The 18,444-nt window shown below is 54.3% G+C and overlaps 2 protein-coding genes across 3 annotated transcripts; both read left to right on the top strand.

The window, feature by feature from the left end:
- The first annotated feature begins 1,640 nt into the window (after window positions 1-1,640).
- Window positions 1,641-6,071, top strand: NDUFAB1 (NADH:ubiquinone oxidoreductase subunit AB1). Its single transcript, XM_050968638.1, has 5 exons — window positions 1,641-1,793; window positions 2,704-2,823; window positions 3,507-3,594; window positions 5,239-5,350; window positions 5,913-6,071. The coding sequence occupies exons 1-4, from the start codon at window positions 1,656-1,658 to the stop codon at window positions 5,328-5,330; spliced, it is 438 nt and encodes a 145-aa protein (XP_050824595.1). The 5' UTR covers window positions 1,641-1,655; the 3' UTR covers window positions 5,331-5,350; window positions 5,913-6,071.
- Window positions 6,072-11,020: 4,949 nt separating this feature from the next.
- On the top strand, window positions 11,021-18,347 carry LOC127058476 (mucin-5AC-like). 2 transcript variants are annotated; one of them, XM_050968559.1, is made up of 4 exons: window positions 11,021-11,069; window positions 11,753-12,097; window positions 15,138-15,242; window positions 16,082-18,347. In XM_050968559.1, exons 1-4 carry the CDS (start codon window positions 11,027-11,029, stop codon window positions 18,334-18,336), a joined length of 2,748 nt encoding a protein of 915 aa, XP_050824516.1. In that variant the 5' UTR covers window positions 11,021-11,026; the 3' UTR covers window positions 18,337-18,347. The 2 variants fall into 2 exon arrangements, with proteins under 2 accessions (XP_050824516.1, XP_050824517.1); XM_050968560.1 differs by having other exon boundaries at window positions 11,753-11,971.
- Window positions 18,348-18,444: the final 97 nt, after the last annotated feature.

Below are 18,444 nucleotides of genomic sequence, written 5' to 3' on the forward strand. Positions count from 1 at the left end.
GGGATAAGAGAGAATGTTCTTAGCTGGGTCATGTGCTATTATATATTTCTTACTGTATTTTTCACTCCATGCATCTGATGAAGTGGGTTCTAGCCCACAGATGCTTATGTCTAAATAAATGTTCAGCTCTAAGGTGCCACAGGGACTCCTTGTTTTTACAGATACAGACTAACGGCTGCCCCCACTCTGAAACCTAATCTCTTTGTGGCTCTAGCACCGTAGCTGATTCTGATTATGCTTTTAACTGCTGGCCAAACTGTGCCTCATTGATCATCCCTCTCCTCCCTCCAGAGTTGCATGGGGCAGGGGCTACCGGTGCTCCTAGAAGCACTTATCTCGGCTGGGGCTTGATGCACCAACACAAACCCCTGCAGTAGCTGTGCAGTGCTAGGGGGGCTGGTATGAAACTCCCCAGTGCGGGCAGGATGCAGCGTATGTAACCTGTGCTCCTCTCACCCTTGGTCCCCACCCACAGGCTCTAGGTACCTGAGGCAGGGCCTGGCCCCAGGGGAGGAGGGTCACTGCTGGGGGGGAGGTGTAGGGCAGTCCCTGGGCCGGGGCTCCCTATGAGGGGGTTTGGCCCCAGTGATTCAGTATCCCTGTGGGGGGGGTGTGCTGGGCAGGGGAGGAGGGTCCCTGCGGGGGGGGGGTGTTGTAGGGCACCCCTTGGCCCCAGGGAAGGGGGAACCCTGCAGGGGGAATAGGGCAGCCCCTGGCCCAGGGGTGCAGGATCCCTGCAGGGGGGGGGGTGTTGTAGGCCACCCCTTGGCCCCAGGGAAGGGGGAACCCTGCAGGGGGGATAGGGCAGCCCATGGCCCAGGGGTGCAGGATCCCTGCGGGGGGGGGTTGTAGGGCAGCCCCTGGCCCGGGGATGCAGGATCCCTGCCGGGGGGGGGAGTTGTAGGGCAGCCCTTGGCCCGGGGGTGCAGGATCCCAGCGCGGGAGGGGGGTAGGGCAGCCCCTGGCCCGGGGGGATAGGGTCCCTGCGGGGGGGGTGTAGGGCAGGGGAGGAGGGTCCCTGCGGGGCCGGGGGTAGAGCAGCCCCTGGCCCGGGGATGCAGGATCCCTGCCGGGGGGGGGCGGTGGTTGTAGGGCAGCCCTTGGCCCAGGGGTGCAGGATCCCTGCGGGGGGGGGTGTAGGGCAGGGGAGGAGGGTCCCTGCGGGGGGGGTTGTAGGGCACCCCTTGGCCCCAGGGAAGGGGGAACCCTGCAGGGGGGATAGGGCAGCCCATGGCCCAGGGGTGCAGGATCCCTGCGGGGGTGGTGGTGGTGGTGGTTGTAGGGCAGCCCCTGGCCCAGGTGGGTAGGGTCCCTGGGGGGGGTGTAGGGCAGCCCATGGCCCAGGGGTGCAGGATCCCTGCGGGGGGGGTGTTGTAGGCCACCCCTTGGCCCCAGGGAAGGGGGAACCCTGCAGGGGGTGTAGGGCAGCCCCTGGCCCGGGGGTGCAGGATCCCTGCGCGGGGGGGGTAGGGCAGTGGAGGAGGGTCCCTGCGGGGGGGGTTGTAGGGTCCCTGCGGGTGCGCGCGGCGCAGTTCTCCCCCCGCCCGCCAGGGGGCGCTGCCGGCCGCTCGCTGCGACGCCCTCCCGGTCCCTCCGCGCGCGGGGCTTGCCGGGATATGTGCGGCCGCGCGGCGCTTGCTGGGTAGCAGGACGTCATGGCGGCCCGTGTCCTGTCCGCCTGTGTCCGCCGCCTCCTGCCCCGGCTGGCCCCGCCCGCGGCCCGTAGCTCCGGCCCCGGCCCCGCCGCGCCCAGCAGCCGCCGGCCGCCCGCCCGCGCAGCGCCGGGCCCCCAGGTGAGGCTCGGCCCGCGCCCGGGGTCAGCGGGAGGAGCCCAGGGGACGAGCCGGAGCCCGGCCCCCGCCGCCGCGCTCCTCCCCCAGGGCCCCGGGGGCTGCGCTCCCAGCTGGCTCCGCAGCGCGCTGCGGCCTGGGGCCCGTCGCTGTGCCCCGGGCGAGGCACTTGCCAGCCCGAGCCCAGTACGGAGCCCAGCGGGCCGCGTCCGCAGGTCGGGGAGCACACGGTGTCTCCGCTGGGGCCCCGGCGCTCCCCGGCTCGTGCTGGGGAACTAGGAGTGTGAAGCCGAGCGCGTTCGGCTGTCAGCCAGGCCAAACCCGTCACGGCTGGTCTGAAGGTGGATTGTGCCACTTGCCCGGCTGCCGCCTTTCTAAAGCTGACCACCGCTGGAGACAAGATACTTCTCTAGCTGGATCTCCGGTCTGGGCCACTCCGCTGATCCCCGTGTTCCTAGGTAGAGCAGAGACTGTTCCAGCTGTGGGCAGTATGGCTTCTCCATCCCCACGGCCCAGGCGCAGGCCACCACGTCATGGTTGTCATCTCTTGTGGCTGGCAGGAGCAGAGGCCCGCTCTGCTAACGAGGAGCTTCTTAGAGCATGCTGCTGTTTCCCTTTCTCTTATTTGGGGTTGAGCCTGCTGCCTATGCATGTCTTGGCTGATTATGGAGTTCTCTTATCACAGAGAACTCATTGTCTACCACCTTCAGGGATTGCCTGGAGAGGGTTTTGTCCAGCATACAAAAGGGAAGGTGTAATTCTGTAAGAGAGAATCCTGGCTCAAAGTCAGACTGGTGTAGGTGCTGTGCAGGCCCCTTCATTCTGAGTGACTGAAAGATCTGTTCATACCTGTTGTATTTATGTACAGATTGTCCTGGTGGTTTTGTAAGGAATTCCTGTGCTTTCCTTGTAGGTGTCTGGTACATTGCAGTTGTGTCGCCATTATTCAGACTTGCCACCTCTTACTTTGGAGAGTATCAAGGAGCGTGTTCTGTATGTCTTGAAGTTGTATGATAAGGTAGATCCAGAAAAGGTAAGCTATAGACACTGTTTCAATTCAGATTGCACATTTTTCAGTAGATGGAGGAAAACAGTTATGGTAACAAGTGGAGTTGCTCCTCCATGCCACCATAAAAGAAAGGAGACCCAAACTTGTCAGTGTGTGCCTTCCAGAAGGATACAGTCTGTAATTCTACAGCATGGGGGGGTAATTTTGTAGCATATACACACACACACACTGATATGCTATAACAGATGAGTGGTGACAAGGTCCAGGAAGTTAAGGCCTTTGGATTAATAAACCAAATCAGCATCCCAGGACAGTCAGGAAACAGGAAATTCTGTTTCTCTGAACAGTTACTGTTAATGGAGCAGTTTTTCATCTCAGGAAAATTGTTAAGAGACTGCTCAGTAGTCAAAGTGCCCCTTCCTATGTTACCTTTTTTTTTCTTTTACAGAAATTAGTTATTTTTAAGTCTTGAGAAGCCTTAGTTATGTAGATAATGATGCGTATTGACTAGATAGCAGAGAAACCCATATCTTTTCAGTTAAAAACATGTTTGTCAGAGTGATGGTAAAGGCCAAAACCACTGGGTTTTCTGGCATCTCTAGGCTATAAACTCCAAGTGGGGGCACATCCTGATATTCTAACTTTTCCTACCCTAGCAAAATGACTGCAATCAAATTTATTGTATTTTTCTTTGGCTTTTCTCCCAGCTTACAGTAACTGCCCACTTCATGAAAGATTTGGGCTTGGACAGTTTAGACCAAGTGGAGATCATCATGGCCATGGAAGATGAATTTGGTAACTGAAGTTCATGTGATGTCTGTTCTCCCTGTCCTTCCCTATGGAGAGGAAGGATTCTCCAGTGGTTAGGGGGCTAGCCTAGGATGTGGGAGAACTAGCTTCAAGACCTGCTGTACCACCAGCTTCTGTGTAACCTTGGCAAGTTGCTTAGCTCTGCCTCAGTTCTAATCTGTACAGTATGGATAATATTTCCCTACCTCCTGGTGGGTGGTGTGAGGAGAAATATACTAAGGACTGTGAGATGCTCAGCTGCTTTGGTAATGGGGGCCATGTAGGTACTTAAGATAGATCTGCTGTTGTCTTGATTGACCCCTGAAATGTGCTTACTGCAAACAAAATCTTCGTTCTTTTATTTCCATAAGCTCAATATGAATATTTAACGTTGACTAACTTCCATAACCTAAAGCAAGCTGTTTCACTCTCAGTGAGCAATGTAAGTGTATTTGACTCTCAGGGATTTACATTTTATCATTGTGGCTTCTGCACCTCCTGGCTGACGTGTACATTAAGGTTTCCATAGCTTCAGCGTAAAGCACTTTGGTGCATGTTCAGTTTCCTGCTTCAAAACCTTCCTAGGGAATTCGCTGTAGTGTGGCATGGCTAGGAGCCAACAAAGCATTCAGGGTAACGAAATGCAAATGAGTGCACCAGACACAAGACTGCTGTCCAGCACATCACCTATTCTCTTGTGTGTGCTCTGGAGGTGAGAATTGTATTAGAGTTCTCCAAACTTACCTTCTAACAATTCTTTAATCTTTTCATCTGGCCCTGCTAAAACCACCTTTTATTTCCTTCATTTTATTGTATCCCAGACTCCTTTGTACTTCATATCTCAGAGTTCTTTTCATTGCTTCACATAAAAAGCAAAATGCTGAACTATATACATAATTTAACAAAAATTTGTGCCATATGTGGCCAAATATGGCATTTATATTCACTGCATATAAATCCCAATAGTGTAAAAAATAAACTGTAGTAGAACATCGACACTGTAATTGGAGGCATTCTGCCTTGCACAGTGCCCAGATGTATTTAATCACTGCACTTGTTTACATTTGGGGGTGGGGTTAACTTGCAGCTAGCAGGACTAGAAATAGAAAAGCCAGAATTTTCTAGAAAATGTTGTAGTGACCAGTTCTACTGCTTCAAGCCCCAGCGGGCTCTAACCTGGTGAACTTTGTAGAATTTTGAAAAGCTACTTGCTATAATGACACTTGATGGAAGACTGTGAAACAAACTGTGGTGCTTTAGGTTCTCCCTTGCATGTAACAAGCCCACTGCCTTGCCATCTCACAGCTGTTGCACATCAGAGTTGGTTTCAGAGCTCTAGGAATGCAGTAGAAGCTTGAGCTGTGCTTGGAAGGACACTGACTGTTAGTGAGGCTTCACAATCTGCAGGAACTGCTAGTTCTGCCTAATGCCTCTTACATAATGTTCTGCTGCTGAGTAAGGCACAGCAGGCTTTGAAACGCAGCTGTAGTAATAAGAGGTGCTCAATCTCTGTCTGCGCTGCTGAACAGCGACCCCTGCCCGTGAGTTGCCCACAGAGCCAAGGCACAGGCATCTGAGCTTGTATTCTGATTTCTCTCTCTTTGCTGCTGTTTTCACTATTAGAGGGTAAGCATGTACTCTCTCTTCCAGGGTTTGAAATTCCTGACACGGAAGCAGAAAAGCTAATGTGTCCACAAGAGATTGTAGATTACATTGCAGATAAGAAGGATGTATATGAATAAAGACATTTCTTTGAAGCAGAGTAAGTAGAAACTTACTTTTATGTAAGTAGCAATAATGGCCAGGCAGTGTAAAATCACCATGGAGTCAGCAGAGATGAGAAATACCTTCTTCCTATACTATATAACTGTAGTCAATGCTATGACATAGGCAAGGCATTGAGATGGGATCTAGCCCAGATTTTGGTGGCAGATGGCAAGTCTGCTGTCATGGTGAAATGAGCTTGTTGTCTCAGCCCACTTCCCAGCTGTCTACGTCAGGGGAAAATACCAGCGCAAAGTGCAGTCCTACCAGAGTGCCAAGGACTGAATGCTGCCTAAGCATCCCTCTCTCCCCACATTAGGATTGAGGAGCATGGCAGTGTGGAGGAAACATGCACCGCTGCTCCTGCTGCCTTGCCATTCTCCATTCATGGCACAGTTAATCTCCCCAGAGCTAAGGCCCTGTCACTGACTCCCCAGCTTCCTTTGGCAGTGCTGTTCCATGCTGGTCGTGTGCCCTTGTCGGTTCCCTTTGATTGCACGTTTTATTATACAAGGTAACTTGAGCTCTGAACCACCAAATCTGTGTGGCTTTTTTAACAGGAAATTCTCTTCTACTGTGAAGACTGGGATGATATCAGCGGTTGTGTGAATGTAAGCGCACATTACTGTACCATTGCTGCAGTAGTTCTGTTGGACATTGTATTTAACATCGTCTGAATATGTATTGGCCTTCACAAAAATAAATATAGAAGACCATTATTGTCTTGGTGATTTTGTTCTACAATCCCTTTGTCAATGGTCCAGAATAATTATCTGAATGTATAAAAGTCTCCAGCGCTGGCTTTGGCCATTCTTAAAGTGCTAAATGTGCCCTTTTGGGAAGATGTTCTGGCTCGTAAATATTTAGGTGAGTGTTAGGCCATGCTACAGCTATTCTAGGCCTTCAGCATCTGGGTTCAAGGTAGCTCCTGCAAAGTCTTGGAAAAGCTCTTGGTGCCTATCTTCAGAAAACTGTACAAGTGTAGTGTCACCATGCATTTGACTGCCAGTACCATGGCTCTGAGTTTATTCTGCTGCTTGAGATTGCCTGTGGATCCCTGTCCTGAGGCTCTGTGACAGGGATCTGATCTGATATTAAAACAGCCATGGCACTAAACAAGGTGTTGAGAGTAGTTGGTCTTGCACAGAAAGGGCCATCGTCCCAGTTCCCCCCATGCAGTGTTAAATAAGATGCTTTACTAAGCATGGTTAGGATGCAGTAGTTTAAGGTCAACATCCTGTGCCTGGCAGTGAAATTCAGGTCACATCGCCTTGTGTTGTAGAACTATATGTATAAACGCTTTTTTCCCCAGAACATTTTATTTTTTCTAACCTGTACTAGAGGGCTTCAACATCTGCCGGTAACAACTTTGTACAGGGTCTTGTCCAAATCCAAGGCTGCTGCCTGTATGTGACAAAAGCATCTCCGAAGTCTGGCCACATAGACTATAAAGATGTAATACAATGTCTCAGTGAATAGGGGCTGTGGCTAGCACCAAGACCACTGTAGGTAACCCTGTAATGAGCCCACCATTCATTGCAGTTTCAGAATGCCCAGAGATAAGTCTTACACCTTTGTGTGTACAATTTGTATTAAAATTGGCTTATTAAAGAACTTGTACTCTCTACTGCCTGAGTGATCACTTTCCCGGCTCGGAAAGCTGTGTCTGCTTTCTTTCCAATAAACTTGATTCTTTCCCTCTGTTTGGTGTGTTTATTTAATAAATTTGTGTTAAAAGAGTGGTTCTTGAACTTTTGTAATGGTGACCCCTTTCACAGAGCAAGTCTCTGGGTGCAACCCCTCCTTAGAAATTAAAAACACATTTTTATATATTTAACATCATTATAAATGCTGGAGGCAAAGCAGGCTTTGGGATGGAGACTGACCGTGTAACCCCCCCATGTAATAATCTCATGACCTCCAGTTTGATAACCCTTGTGTTAAAAGTAAATGTTAGTTTCAAAATGGTTGTACTTACCTGATAGGAAAATCAAGGGAATGATTTTCTTGCTGCTGAAATGCAGAATAGGATCAGTACTATTGTAACCCTGACTAATCTCAGCATGAAGGGCTTGTTTTAAATCTCTCTCAAGACAGTGCTGAAAGTTATTGCTCGACACTACACAGCTTTTTTCTCTGAACCAAGAACTGCTTTCAGCTGTCACAGGGGCACCACCAGGCTGAGAGCCAAGAAAGTGTCATCTGATTATATATTTTCCTCTGACATTCAGGATGGTAGGCGGCTGGAAAATAAACTGGAGCCTACGCCTGCCCCGCAAGGGTTCCTTAACTGGGTAGGTGTTTGTTTTCACAGCTTGCTATCTCAAACTGTATTTCAGCTTTACAATTCTGTGTCGGACTGAACTCAGCCAGCTGAGAGTTGCTCTGCCTGTAGCTGGTTATGGCTCAAATGGCATCTGTCCCCTGAAAGGGTTGTTGGAGAGACTGTGATTTTACAGTTGCCGAGGGCCTTTCATTCCAAAGCGCTTCCCTAACTAGACTGTGCATACAAGGACCTGGCTTTACTGAAATGCAACCACTTAGTGTGCAGCAGCTGTTTAACAAACCATCCTGTGCATGGAGTTTAGGACAGGAGGTAAAGGAAGCAGGCTTCCTGCAACTTCAAGGGGAATTTAGAGAAATGAAATAGCTTGAGCCCCAGTGGATGTTACCTAAGGCATGTATGCCAGCATTCCTACCCCAAGGCTGGCGAGAAATGAAAAAGATTGGCAGGAGCTGCCCTACCTCGGTGACAAGTTTTGTTTGTAGCAGTCTGCCTTGTGGCACGTGGGATTAAATCTTTAGCTCACGTACAGCTAGATAAACACAATCTACAATGACTGTTCTCTAGTGGCAGGGAAGCTGCACGTGCTGTCAGGGCCGGCTCTAGGTTTTTTTGCTGCCCCAAGAAAAACAAACAAACTGAGAGTGCAGCTGCCAAAGTGCCTCCTGGAATGTCACCCCTGGAATTGTGCCACCCCAAGCACGTGCTTGGTTTGCTGGTGCCTAGAGCTGGTCCTGCGTGCTGTACATAAAATGGTCCTCGTAAGCCAGTGCCTGCTTAACAGCCCCTGTTATCAGGACCAGTGCTGGGTATATGGCATAGTTACTTCAAGGGTCCCACCGTGCATTGGTACAATCACTGTTTGCGGTGGCTCCAAAATGGTGCCACTGCCTCACCACTCTTGCTTCCTTTAGATGTTGGTGTTTTCCTTGGACGTTTCCTGCCCAGCTACTGCCTCTACTTAGCATCTGAGATTACATCCGAGGGAAGTACAGGAGTTTGATCAACTCGGGTAACTGCCATTGACTTCAGTGGAGGGATAATCAGGTTCTAGGAGTGTTTTAGGTTCGGCTATGTCAGGGGTCTGCAAGGAGGGAGCTATCTGATACATGGGCAGACCATCCTCCCAGGTATGCTGCGCCCTGCTCCACTATCTTAGTCCAGCACTCCCCTGCGCTCCGCCTCAATGTACTCCCAACAGCCCCCTCACCTGGCTGCCCTGGGCCTCAGGATGCTATCGAGCTGATGGCAGCCTTCAATTTAGTTCTAATATGACCAGAAAATGTATTTTTGACACCAGCATGTTGTGTGAATCTGTATTACAGACACATTTGAGGGTCTGGATGGCTCTGGGAATGGTTGAGAGTGGATATTATGTATTTTGTATGTACTGGTCTGTGCATGTTCTCATAATACAAGAGTGAGGGGATTTCAAACTGAAAGGCACCCAGTTTAAAATGGATAGACAGAAATACTTTTGACACGCTACAAAATGAACCTGTAGAATCCATTTCCACAAGCTATAGGAGGTGAATAATGCAATGAGATTTTAAAGAATCAGTGGGTGTGTACATGGATAGCTAATCTCAACCACCGTTCCGTTAGACAGGATACGCTTCAGGACTTTAATGCCTCAAACTTTGTGGGATAAACTAACCCGAAGTTTGGAAATAAACTTCCCCCTGGGCAGGTTATTCTATAGCTGCCCACTAGGGGGTTTCTAGCACCTCCCCCTGAAGCACCTAGTGCTAACCAGCCTTGGGCACAGGAAGGTGGATCAATGGGCCACTTGGTACAGTGATGTCTACATTCCAGTGGAGAGCCGACAACCTTGTCTGGATCTGCTGTCACCACCTTAACTAAAGGGGTGGTTTTAAACTGATTGAATTAAACTGAAACAAAACCTTGTGTGAACACTTGACATTTGATTTAAACTGTGGTTTACAGCAATTTAACTCAGTGCCCACACAGGGTTTCGCACCAGTTTAATAAAATTGGATTTTAAACGGATTTAGAGTTGAACTAGTGTAATTCTGAATAGAGACAAGGCCTACCCTACCAGTGGCATGAAACATCTACCACCTTCACAGCTGAGCCTGCCAGCAGGACCTGGCTGCTAATTGTGATGTGCACACTTGGTGCTGCACTGAACAGCCAGCAGACGGTAACAATATTCAGTCTCCTGGAACCTGGTCCACTTTTGGATTGGCAACCCCTGTAGGTGCAAGAGTTCACAGCCCACTGTCAAACCCCGGAGCTGCGCCATGTTAGTGGAACCTTCTGTTTGCAAAACCTAATGTCTGTTCCTGTTAGAATTAGTTCTTTAGGGAGAGGCCTTTGCTGTAGCAGAACCTGAGGAGGTAACTGCTAAGCTCCCCACCAAGATACTAGATTGCTGGTGTGGGGCTTGTGTTGCGCTGGAAGGGGTTTCTGCTGTGGACAGTGTGCTGCCCTGAAGCCCAGCTCCCAGAATCACGTGACTATCTCATTTTTAAACAGGTAAGTTCTAGTCCTTTGGATTGTAAATAACATCTTGAAAAATGTGACCTGAATACACCCTAAAGCCGCACACTAGATGGCAAATGAAGATCTCCACACTTACATTTACAAGCATGACTTTGGGGGCCTGATGTATGATTTTTAAATGGCTCCATTTCTGTGCATCTTAACCCGCATTTGGAGTGTGCTCTTTGCATATATTGAGGAACTCTAACAGGGTTTTGTGTCTAGGGGTTTCTACAGAGCAGCCCAGACTTTCCTCTTTGGCCTCTGGGGTGGCAGAGACCTTGACCCGCACCGTGTGATTTCGGGTGGGGGTGGAGGATGTTGGCATAACATGTATGCTTTGCATGTGTTTGTGTATTTTTGCACAGTGCAAAAGCCTGGTTTTTATGGGATGGGGTGTGGTTCGCTGCTGTATTTGTGTGGGTTGTGGAGTGTCTGTCTAATGTGCAGTGGGCTCTCTGCCTAGTGCGTTGTGTGGCTTTGCCTGTTTGTGGATGACACTACGTGTTCTGTAGAATGTGTGGGTTGTGGTGTGTATGGTGAGAGATTCATTCTGGGGCAGTGGGGGGGCATTTGAGGGGATTGTGGATGGGGGGCTTAGGGGTGCATTGGGGTCGCGTTGTTTATGGAGGGGCGGGGCCGTGCGGGTTTGGGGGTGGGGGCGGGGCAGTGCGAGTTTGGGGTGCATTGGGGCAGGGTTTGGGGGCGTGGCCTCGGGCGGGGTTTGGGGTGCATTGGGGCGGGGAGCGCTGCGCTCGGTCCGCGGTTCCCTGCCCCGTGCCGCCGCGGCGGGGGCCAGGGCGGGGGGTTTCCTGCCGCCTGCTCCAGGCAGCGGCCGCCTCCGCGCTCCGGCAGCCGGCGCCGAGCGCTCCGCCCGCGGGCAGCATGGGCAGCCTCCTCCCGCTCCTGGCCCTGCTGGGCGCGGCGGGTAAGAGCCGGGCCGGCCCCGGGGACCGCCGCTCGCCTCCGCGGCCAGGCTGCTGCTCGGCCGGGGCGTGGGGCTCGCAGGGCGGCCGGGGGTTCAGCGCGGGGCCCGGCCCGGCCCCCGCCTCTCAAAGGCGGCTTGGTCCGGGGGATGCTCCCGCAGCGAGAGGGCTGCTGACACCCATGGGTGGTGCCCCCGGGAGCCTGGTCCGGGGGATGCTCCTGCAGCGAGGGGGCGGCTGGCACCCAGGGGTGATGCCCGGAAGCCTGGTCCGGGGGATGCTCTCGTAGCGAGAGGGCTGCTGGCACCCATGGGTGGTGCCCCTGGGAGCCTGGTCCGGGGGATGCTCCTGCAGCGAGGAGGCAGCTGGCACCCATGGGTGATGCCTGGCAGCCTGGTCCAGGGGATGCTCCCGCAGCGAGGAGGCGGCTGGCACCCATGGGTGATGCCCGGAAGCCTGGTCCAGGGGATGCTCCTGCAGCAAGGGGGCGGCTGGCACCCATGGGTGATGCCTGGGAGCCTGGTCCGGGGGATGCTCCTGCAGCGAGGAGGCGGCTGGCACCCATGGGTGATGCCTGGCAGCCTGGTCCAGATGATGCTCTCGCAGCAAGGAGGCGGCTGACACCCAGGGGTGGTGCCACCCAGGAGCCAGAAGCCTTTGACCAAGACTTGGTTTCCTCTTCCAGGGGTTGCTGGCTCTTTGGAGGAACGTGAGAGCTGTGGAGGCATCATCGACGTGATCAGTGCAGCTAATGGGACCATCCACTTACCAGCAGTCAAGGGCCCTCTAGCACCCACCAGAACCTGCACCTGGGTGATAGCCGCGCTGCCCTCTGAGGAAGTACACGTGGAAATCAAAGCCCTGGAGGCTGCTGCTCATCCCAACCTCAGTGTGCGCTTTGAAGGTAGCCCAGGGGAAGGGGCTGGCAGGGAGGGGCCCATGGACATTGCCCACAGCTTTCTTCTGAAGGGACAGGGAAGAACCGTGATCAGAGGGAGCCTGGATTCCAGTCTCACTTTCACTTACTGGGGTAAGAACCATGCAGAGACTCTGGAGCCGTTTCCACATGGCCTGACCTTTCTACTGCACACAGGCTGAGAATATGCAAGGCACCGCGATGCCAGTCCCTGCCCTGAGGAGCAAACAGGCTGCAGCAGGGGTGTAAGACAGAGTTAGTAGCAAGAGTGAATGTCACTGCGGGGGTGTGGTGCTAGTGGGGAGGCAGGTGCTCTGTGATTATGGACAAGAGGTAGGTGAATGCAGAACGCCGCTGTCTGCAGGAGAAAGCTGCACTGATTTAGCTGAGTGTGACTTAGGTAAACCAGTGCCAAAAGCCGTGTGGACACTTATTTTGGTTTAAATCAGGTTTCTCTTTCTTTAGGCTTCGGTTTAAACTAACCAGCACGAGTTACCCGTAAACAGCAATAAGGGAGCACCCAGAGGGATAGGTACTGGTTTACCTAAAACCATTTATAAACCAGTGTGACTTCAACTGGTGCAACTTTCTTGTATAGACAAAGCCTGACCTATATTGAAGCCCATGCCTGTGCTGCCTGCAGTCTGCAAGACTGTGCATGGGGAGAAGGGTTGACTCAAAAAGAACATTCGCTGCTGTTTTTAAATTGTAGCCTGGGGGTTGCATGTTAGAGGTCAGCTCTGTCCTTTCACAGGCTGAAGAGTAATAGTGCTGCGCCTAGCGTGATGTCTTGCTTCTGGCAGTGGCCGGTACCAGATGCCTCAGAGGAAATGGCAAGAAGTGCTGCAGAAAGCAGTTATATGCCCAGGGAGAGATTATTTGCCCTGAGAGAAAATTTCCTGTAATCTGTCCCCAGGGAGAGCGTCTCATTCCTGTTGTTTCTGAGAAAAATTGTTGCAGACTCGTGCCGAAAGTCACTGCTTTTATTTGGTGTGTTTGGGAAATATGGACACTGACTTTCATTGCAGTAAATGTAAATCAGTGTGTCTGCTTTGGCTTGAGCTATGCACATGGGCTGTGCAAAATACCGTCACCGACATGCTTCTTGTGATGCTCTGTGAGCAAATAGGCGAGTAGCCTGCACTCATCAGGTGATCCAGACCCCATCTTTTGTATGGTGCGATTGTATCATTTGTGTATGTGTTATCGCTGAGCTCGTTATCTAAATGAAATGGGGGACGTGGAGCTATTTGGATAAATGGGAGTTCAGCGAAGAGGGGCAGTTTTCTGTGTCAGTGTTGCTTTTCCCACCATGTGACCTACATTCAGGTAACGCAGGAGTTTGGGTTCAGAGGTTTCTATTTTATTTATTCATGCAAATGCAGGTGGTAGTTTTAGTGAGTTCCAGCTGGATTTTGAACCAAGCCTCAGCTTTTCCTTTCACAGGAAATGGCTTTCTGTGAAACCCGATGCTGCAAAGAGTTAAATTCCCAAGTGACTGGTTGTATAAAGCAAAGGAGCGACAGAAAAAGGACTTTTTGCACATTGAAAAATGGCTCAGTTGGTTTTTGGGTAAAGAAATGCAATGAGCTGCTGGGCTGAGAGCTGGGGGGAAGGATCTTGTGTTTGTAGAAATTAAGAATTTAGGAAAACAGAGAGAGACCAGGGGGCTATTTTGGCCACTGTACAACAATATTCTTCTGTATTTATCTAATGCTGGCGTGCTCACTGCCAATGCTTGGCTCAGACTGCACAGTCCTCACCTCCTTTGAGCTGGAATCTGTCACAGCCACGGGCAGAACTTGAATTAGGAAAGCCTTGCAGGTGGGAACGAACCAGCGCCCCGTCCTGCCAGCACTAGTGGCTGTGCCTGGTTTTACTCCCATGGGAGTGTGCCAGTGAAGCCAGACCAACACCGTGTGTAAGTAGGTGCTTATTCCCAACAGAAGACCGGTGACCCAAGTTACTGGCAAAGGCTAATGAGCAGGCACTGGGGCAGTGCGAATTTGGGAATTGCTTCCCATTGGCTAGGATGAGGGGGTGGCACTTGAAAGTGCTTGGATGGCTTGAGAGGAAAATGGAAACATTTGAATGGCCCCGCAGCCTTGTTTTGGGGTGCGACCCCCAGCTTGGGAACAGCTACACTAAGCATTATCCAGAGTGTGTTGCCAGCCAGGTCTCCTGCTGCGGCATGATTCCAGTGTGGGGAGCTGCACCTCCCTCCTCGCTGGCGCTGTCTGGCTCTGGATTCCTGTTGCAGTCCCTAGTCAAAACTGCCCCCCAGCCCCACTGGAGGCGGAGCTGGGTCACGAAGCAGGGTGCTCTCGGGCCTTTCCTCGGTCATGCCCCTTGTTCCTTCCGGTGCTGTGAGGCGCTTGCCAGAGTCTGTTCCTGGCCCAGCAAACGTGTCTCCTTGTCAGGATCACTAGTGCTTGTATCATCCTCCACACCGCACCACGCGCCCCAGGCCCATCGCCATAGCAATGCGGCTGCTCTGGGCTGGGGGTAGGTGGGAACACCCTGCTTGGCTTGGCTTTGTTCTCTTGGAGATTTGGGCTTTGGCAGGGGAGGGCTTGTTAATAATTGGCCAGGTCGAGTAGTTTTGAGACTTGGGAGCCGAGGCCTTTATGCAGCGCCCTCCTCTCCGTGTGGCAAATACTGCAGTGCGCTCTGCAGTGTGTGAACAATACACGCGGGTTGGGTTTTGTCGGTCTCAGCCAAGGAGGCAGCGCCCATCCCATGTCCCATGCCCGTAACTGTTTCCGCACCAGTAGCTTGTCGGGGTCTCGGTCGGGGAGGTGAGTGTGTGAGTCCCTCTTGTCACTGTGGTGTCCTAGGCCCCATTGTGGCCTGCTCATTTGGTTATTAAAAGGAAGGCACTTGAGTGCTTGCATGGTCCATGGGCTGGAGACATCCTGGCCAGCCCTGCTTGGGGAGTGCCCCTCAGAGCCTGGCAGGCTGAGACACCGGGCTGGGGAGCCACCACGTGGGGCACGTCGGCCAGCACTGCCTCCGACGGGCTGGTGAGTGTTACCTGGCCTGCCTGTGGCACGTCCCAGGCTGTTACGTGTGTAGCTGGGTGCAGAGCTCTCTGCATTGTCTCCGGTGGGAGGGGAGCCATGATATGAGCAGTGCCCGCTCTCTCTCCTCCCAGTGGTTGTGGATTGGTGCGCACGGCTGGCCCTTTGCTGCTCCATGGTGGGATCGGCGCAGACCTGTCTCTGCCCTGGGAACTCAACAGGGGAACGCTGCCGGACAGGTAAAGGCTCTGTCTGGGCGCTAGGCGGTGGGGCGGGGGGGGAAGTCGCAGGGAGCCAGGGGGGTTCTGATTCCCAGGAAACCTTATTCTCTCCCCTGGAGCTGGGTGAGATTGTCCTGCTCTCCCTAGGAGAGGGTTGGATGCTCCCTCCAGTCACCCCACCTCACCCCATGCCAGTCATGTCAGTCAGCCAGCCCGAAAGGCTGGCCCGTCCTTTCCATGTGCATTTCCCACCTCTCCACTGGGTTCATCTCCTTCCCAGGGCCCAGGCAGAGTGTGCAGAGGCCCCTGGGCTGGGTCTGGGGTTTTCTCCTGTTCCTCTCCCTTATCCCAGAGAGCTGTATGGGCCTGGTGAGATCCAGCTCCCTCCTGGGTATATGGGGCTATCTTGGGGCATCGTTGTGTCCTGCTCTCTCCGGACTGAGCCCCACTGGGAGATGGGGAACGCAGCACTGGCATAGCCTGACTCAGCGTTTTCAGATCAGACCTTCCCCACTCCCCTGGCCTGCCCCGCTCTGTGCCCCACGCTGTACTCAGGGGCCGCGTGGCTGAGTAGAGTGTGGAACATTTCCACCCTGTGGCAGCTGCACTCTGCAAACCCTCCCCAGTGACTCATCACGTGGGGCCGGGCCTTAGTCCCCACTTTACAGAGAGGGGAATTGCCTTGCCCAAGGTGTCGCAGAGAGTCACTCTCAAGCCCGGGGCAAGCTGAGAACCCAGGAGTCCTGACTCCAAGCCTTGGGCTAGTAAAAGCATTTCAGTCCCCCTGGACCAGGGTGACTCCTTGGGCTCGTAGCTCTGCCTCAGCTGTCTCCCTGTCGTTGCCTCTCTCCACGCAGGTGTGGATGCCCTGGAGTCTCTGCGGGAAGGTGTTGGGCAGGTGGCATCACAAGAGGCCAGGGTGAAGCTGAGGGGGGCTGTGTTATCTGGAGCTGCTGAGCGTCTCCGCAGCACCAGCACTGCAGCCTCGGGCACTCGCCTTGCTCCTCACCAGAGCCCTGCGGCCTGGCCTGCCGGCACTGCTGAGAGCCCCGGAGATGCACTGAGTAACGCTGCCCCCGTGCCGCGAGGGCCGTGGCTGGGCAGGAGAAGGAATGGGCCCCTGGCTCAGGAGGGAGCGACCACTGAGTGTTTGGAGCCACCGGCCACTGCAGCAGCTGCTGAGCACCAGGACAAAGCCCGCGACCCGGGAGTGCGTACACACCCGTCTGCTGCAGGAAAGGGGACGCCCGCTGGAAGGACCGGCAGCCCTTTGTTCTCTGCAAGATCCCAGTTCAAGGCAGCAAATCCCACGTCAGTGCCTCTCCCTGGGACAGTCCGTCTGGGAAACCTGAGGGCAAAAGATCCCACTTCCCTGGGGAGCAGCAGCTCCGATATAGAGTCACCCACGGTGTCTCCTGGCTCTGCCGCCCGGGACCGGGCACCTTCCAGCACCTCTGCAGTAACAGAGCCAGTGTACCCCAGTGGAGAGAGCGTGCTCACAACAGGGCCCTTGGACCCGGAGCCGTGGAGCATGGAAACACCGGATGCTGCTCTCGGCCTGAGTAAAACCAGGACTGAGACCAGCCAGGGCAGTGCTGCGAGCACACAGAAGCCAGTGACCTTGCTGCCTTCCTCTGTGCTCATGGGCAGCCCTGCTCCCAGGGCAATTGCAGGGGGCAGTGGGGCTCAGCGCTTCGGAGGAGGGAAGCAGGGGCTGGGGACGGCACACAGGGACGCTGCCGTTACTGCGGAGTTGGAATTCACTGACCTGGGCCTAGGAGCCACGCTGCCAAGCCCCACAGAGGGCTCTGGCACCCTGCCACGAGGACAGATGACGCTCGCCATGCGCGCTGCAGCCTCCACATCGTGCGACTCTCTGGAAACCAGCCAGACACCTGCTCTGCAGCCCAACAGCCGGGAGAGTCTGACCTGGCGGCTGGGGGGCAAAGCTCAGCCTGCCACAGAGACTGGTGGGACCCCAGTACGCACCCCAGACAGCGGCCTGACAGAGCCGCTCGCCACAGCAGCTCGCTCTGCTCCAGGACTCCATTCCAGCACCCCTCGCATGGTGCCCCTGGGAAGCCCCAGGCCTGAGGGTGGCCTGGGCCATACGCTGGCGGAGGCTGGCTCTGAGGAGTCGCCAGGGCACAGTGTCAATGGAGTCCCAGAAAACATGGACTTGTCTCTCTCCAGTGACATGCGCACAGAGGGGGACCCTCAGGCAGCGTCCTGGGCTGGGTCATTCCCCGGGGCTTCCCCAGACAGGATACCAAGTGTCTACACGGGGACCCCAAGGCCTTTGAGCAACCTCACAGCACCTGCCCCATCCCCTGGCTCGGCCCAGCCCCCAGCCCCAGCTGAGCAGCTCAGCATGGGGGCCGGTGTCTCTCACCCCACAGCTCCTGGCCAGGAGAACGGGGGTCTCAGTGAGCACGCCCCGGAGCCTAGCCTGTCGACACCAGCCCCAGCCCTGGAGCGGCTATCGAGTGACTTCTGGACTCTAGCCTGGCTCCCCAAAACCCCTGCTGAGAGGACTCCAGAGCCTGGCACAGGGGAGTCCAGCAGCACGGTCTCAGCCGTGCCCGGTACGGCTGTGTCTGTGGGCACGTTCTCCCAGCCTCCTGTCTCCTGCACTCCTGGGGCCAAGCAGCCCTCCCTGGCTCCTGCCTCAGTCGTGGCAGTGACGTTTCAGAAGGGAGTGTTCTCAGGAGCCTCCAGCGGGGAAGCTGTGCCCCATGGCCCTGGCACTGTGCGAGCCACCACTCCTCTGGGCTTTCAGCCTCCACCAGCCAGCCAGCCTGCTGGAGCGGATACACCGGCAGCCGTTCTGCAGAGAGGATCCACAGCGCTCAGCCCAACAGAGCCCCCCGACTCCCCTGGGACCGGGCTGAGCTCCCCATTCCCCTTAGAGAAGGATGTTTCAGGGTCTGCTGCCCTGGGACTCGCAGAGCTCAGCTTGGCAACCACCCAGTCTCCATCGTGGGATACGGCAACCATTAATGCCATGGTGGCAACGTCCTCATTGGCATCTGCAAGCTGGAGGGGAGGGACCGAGAGGCTGGGCCAGCGGGCAACAGTCCTCCCCGGCCTGGGCTGCGCAGGCTGGATCTGAACTGGGGAATTCCAGCCAAGCCACTGATACAACACCCCCGAGCAGGGCGGGGGAGAGCTTTCCGAGCAGCAGCACCGGGGCCCTGTTCAGCCCTACACCCCCCATCCC

Source organism: Gopherus flavomarginatus, chromosome 9 (genome assembly GCF_025201925.1).
Source record: "Gopherus flavomarginatus isolate rGopFla2 chromosome 9, rGopFla2.mat.asm, whole genome shotgun sequence".
In the NCBI taxonomy this organism is placed as follows: Eukaryota; Metazoa; Chordata; order Testudines; family Testudinidae; genus Gopherus; species Gopherus flavomarginatus.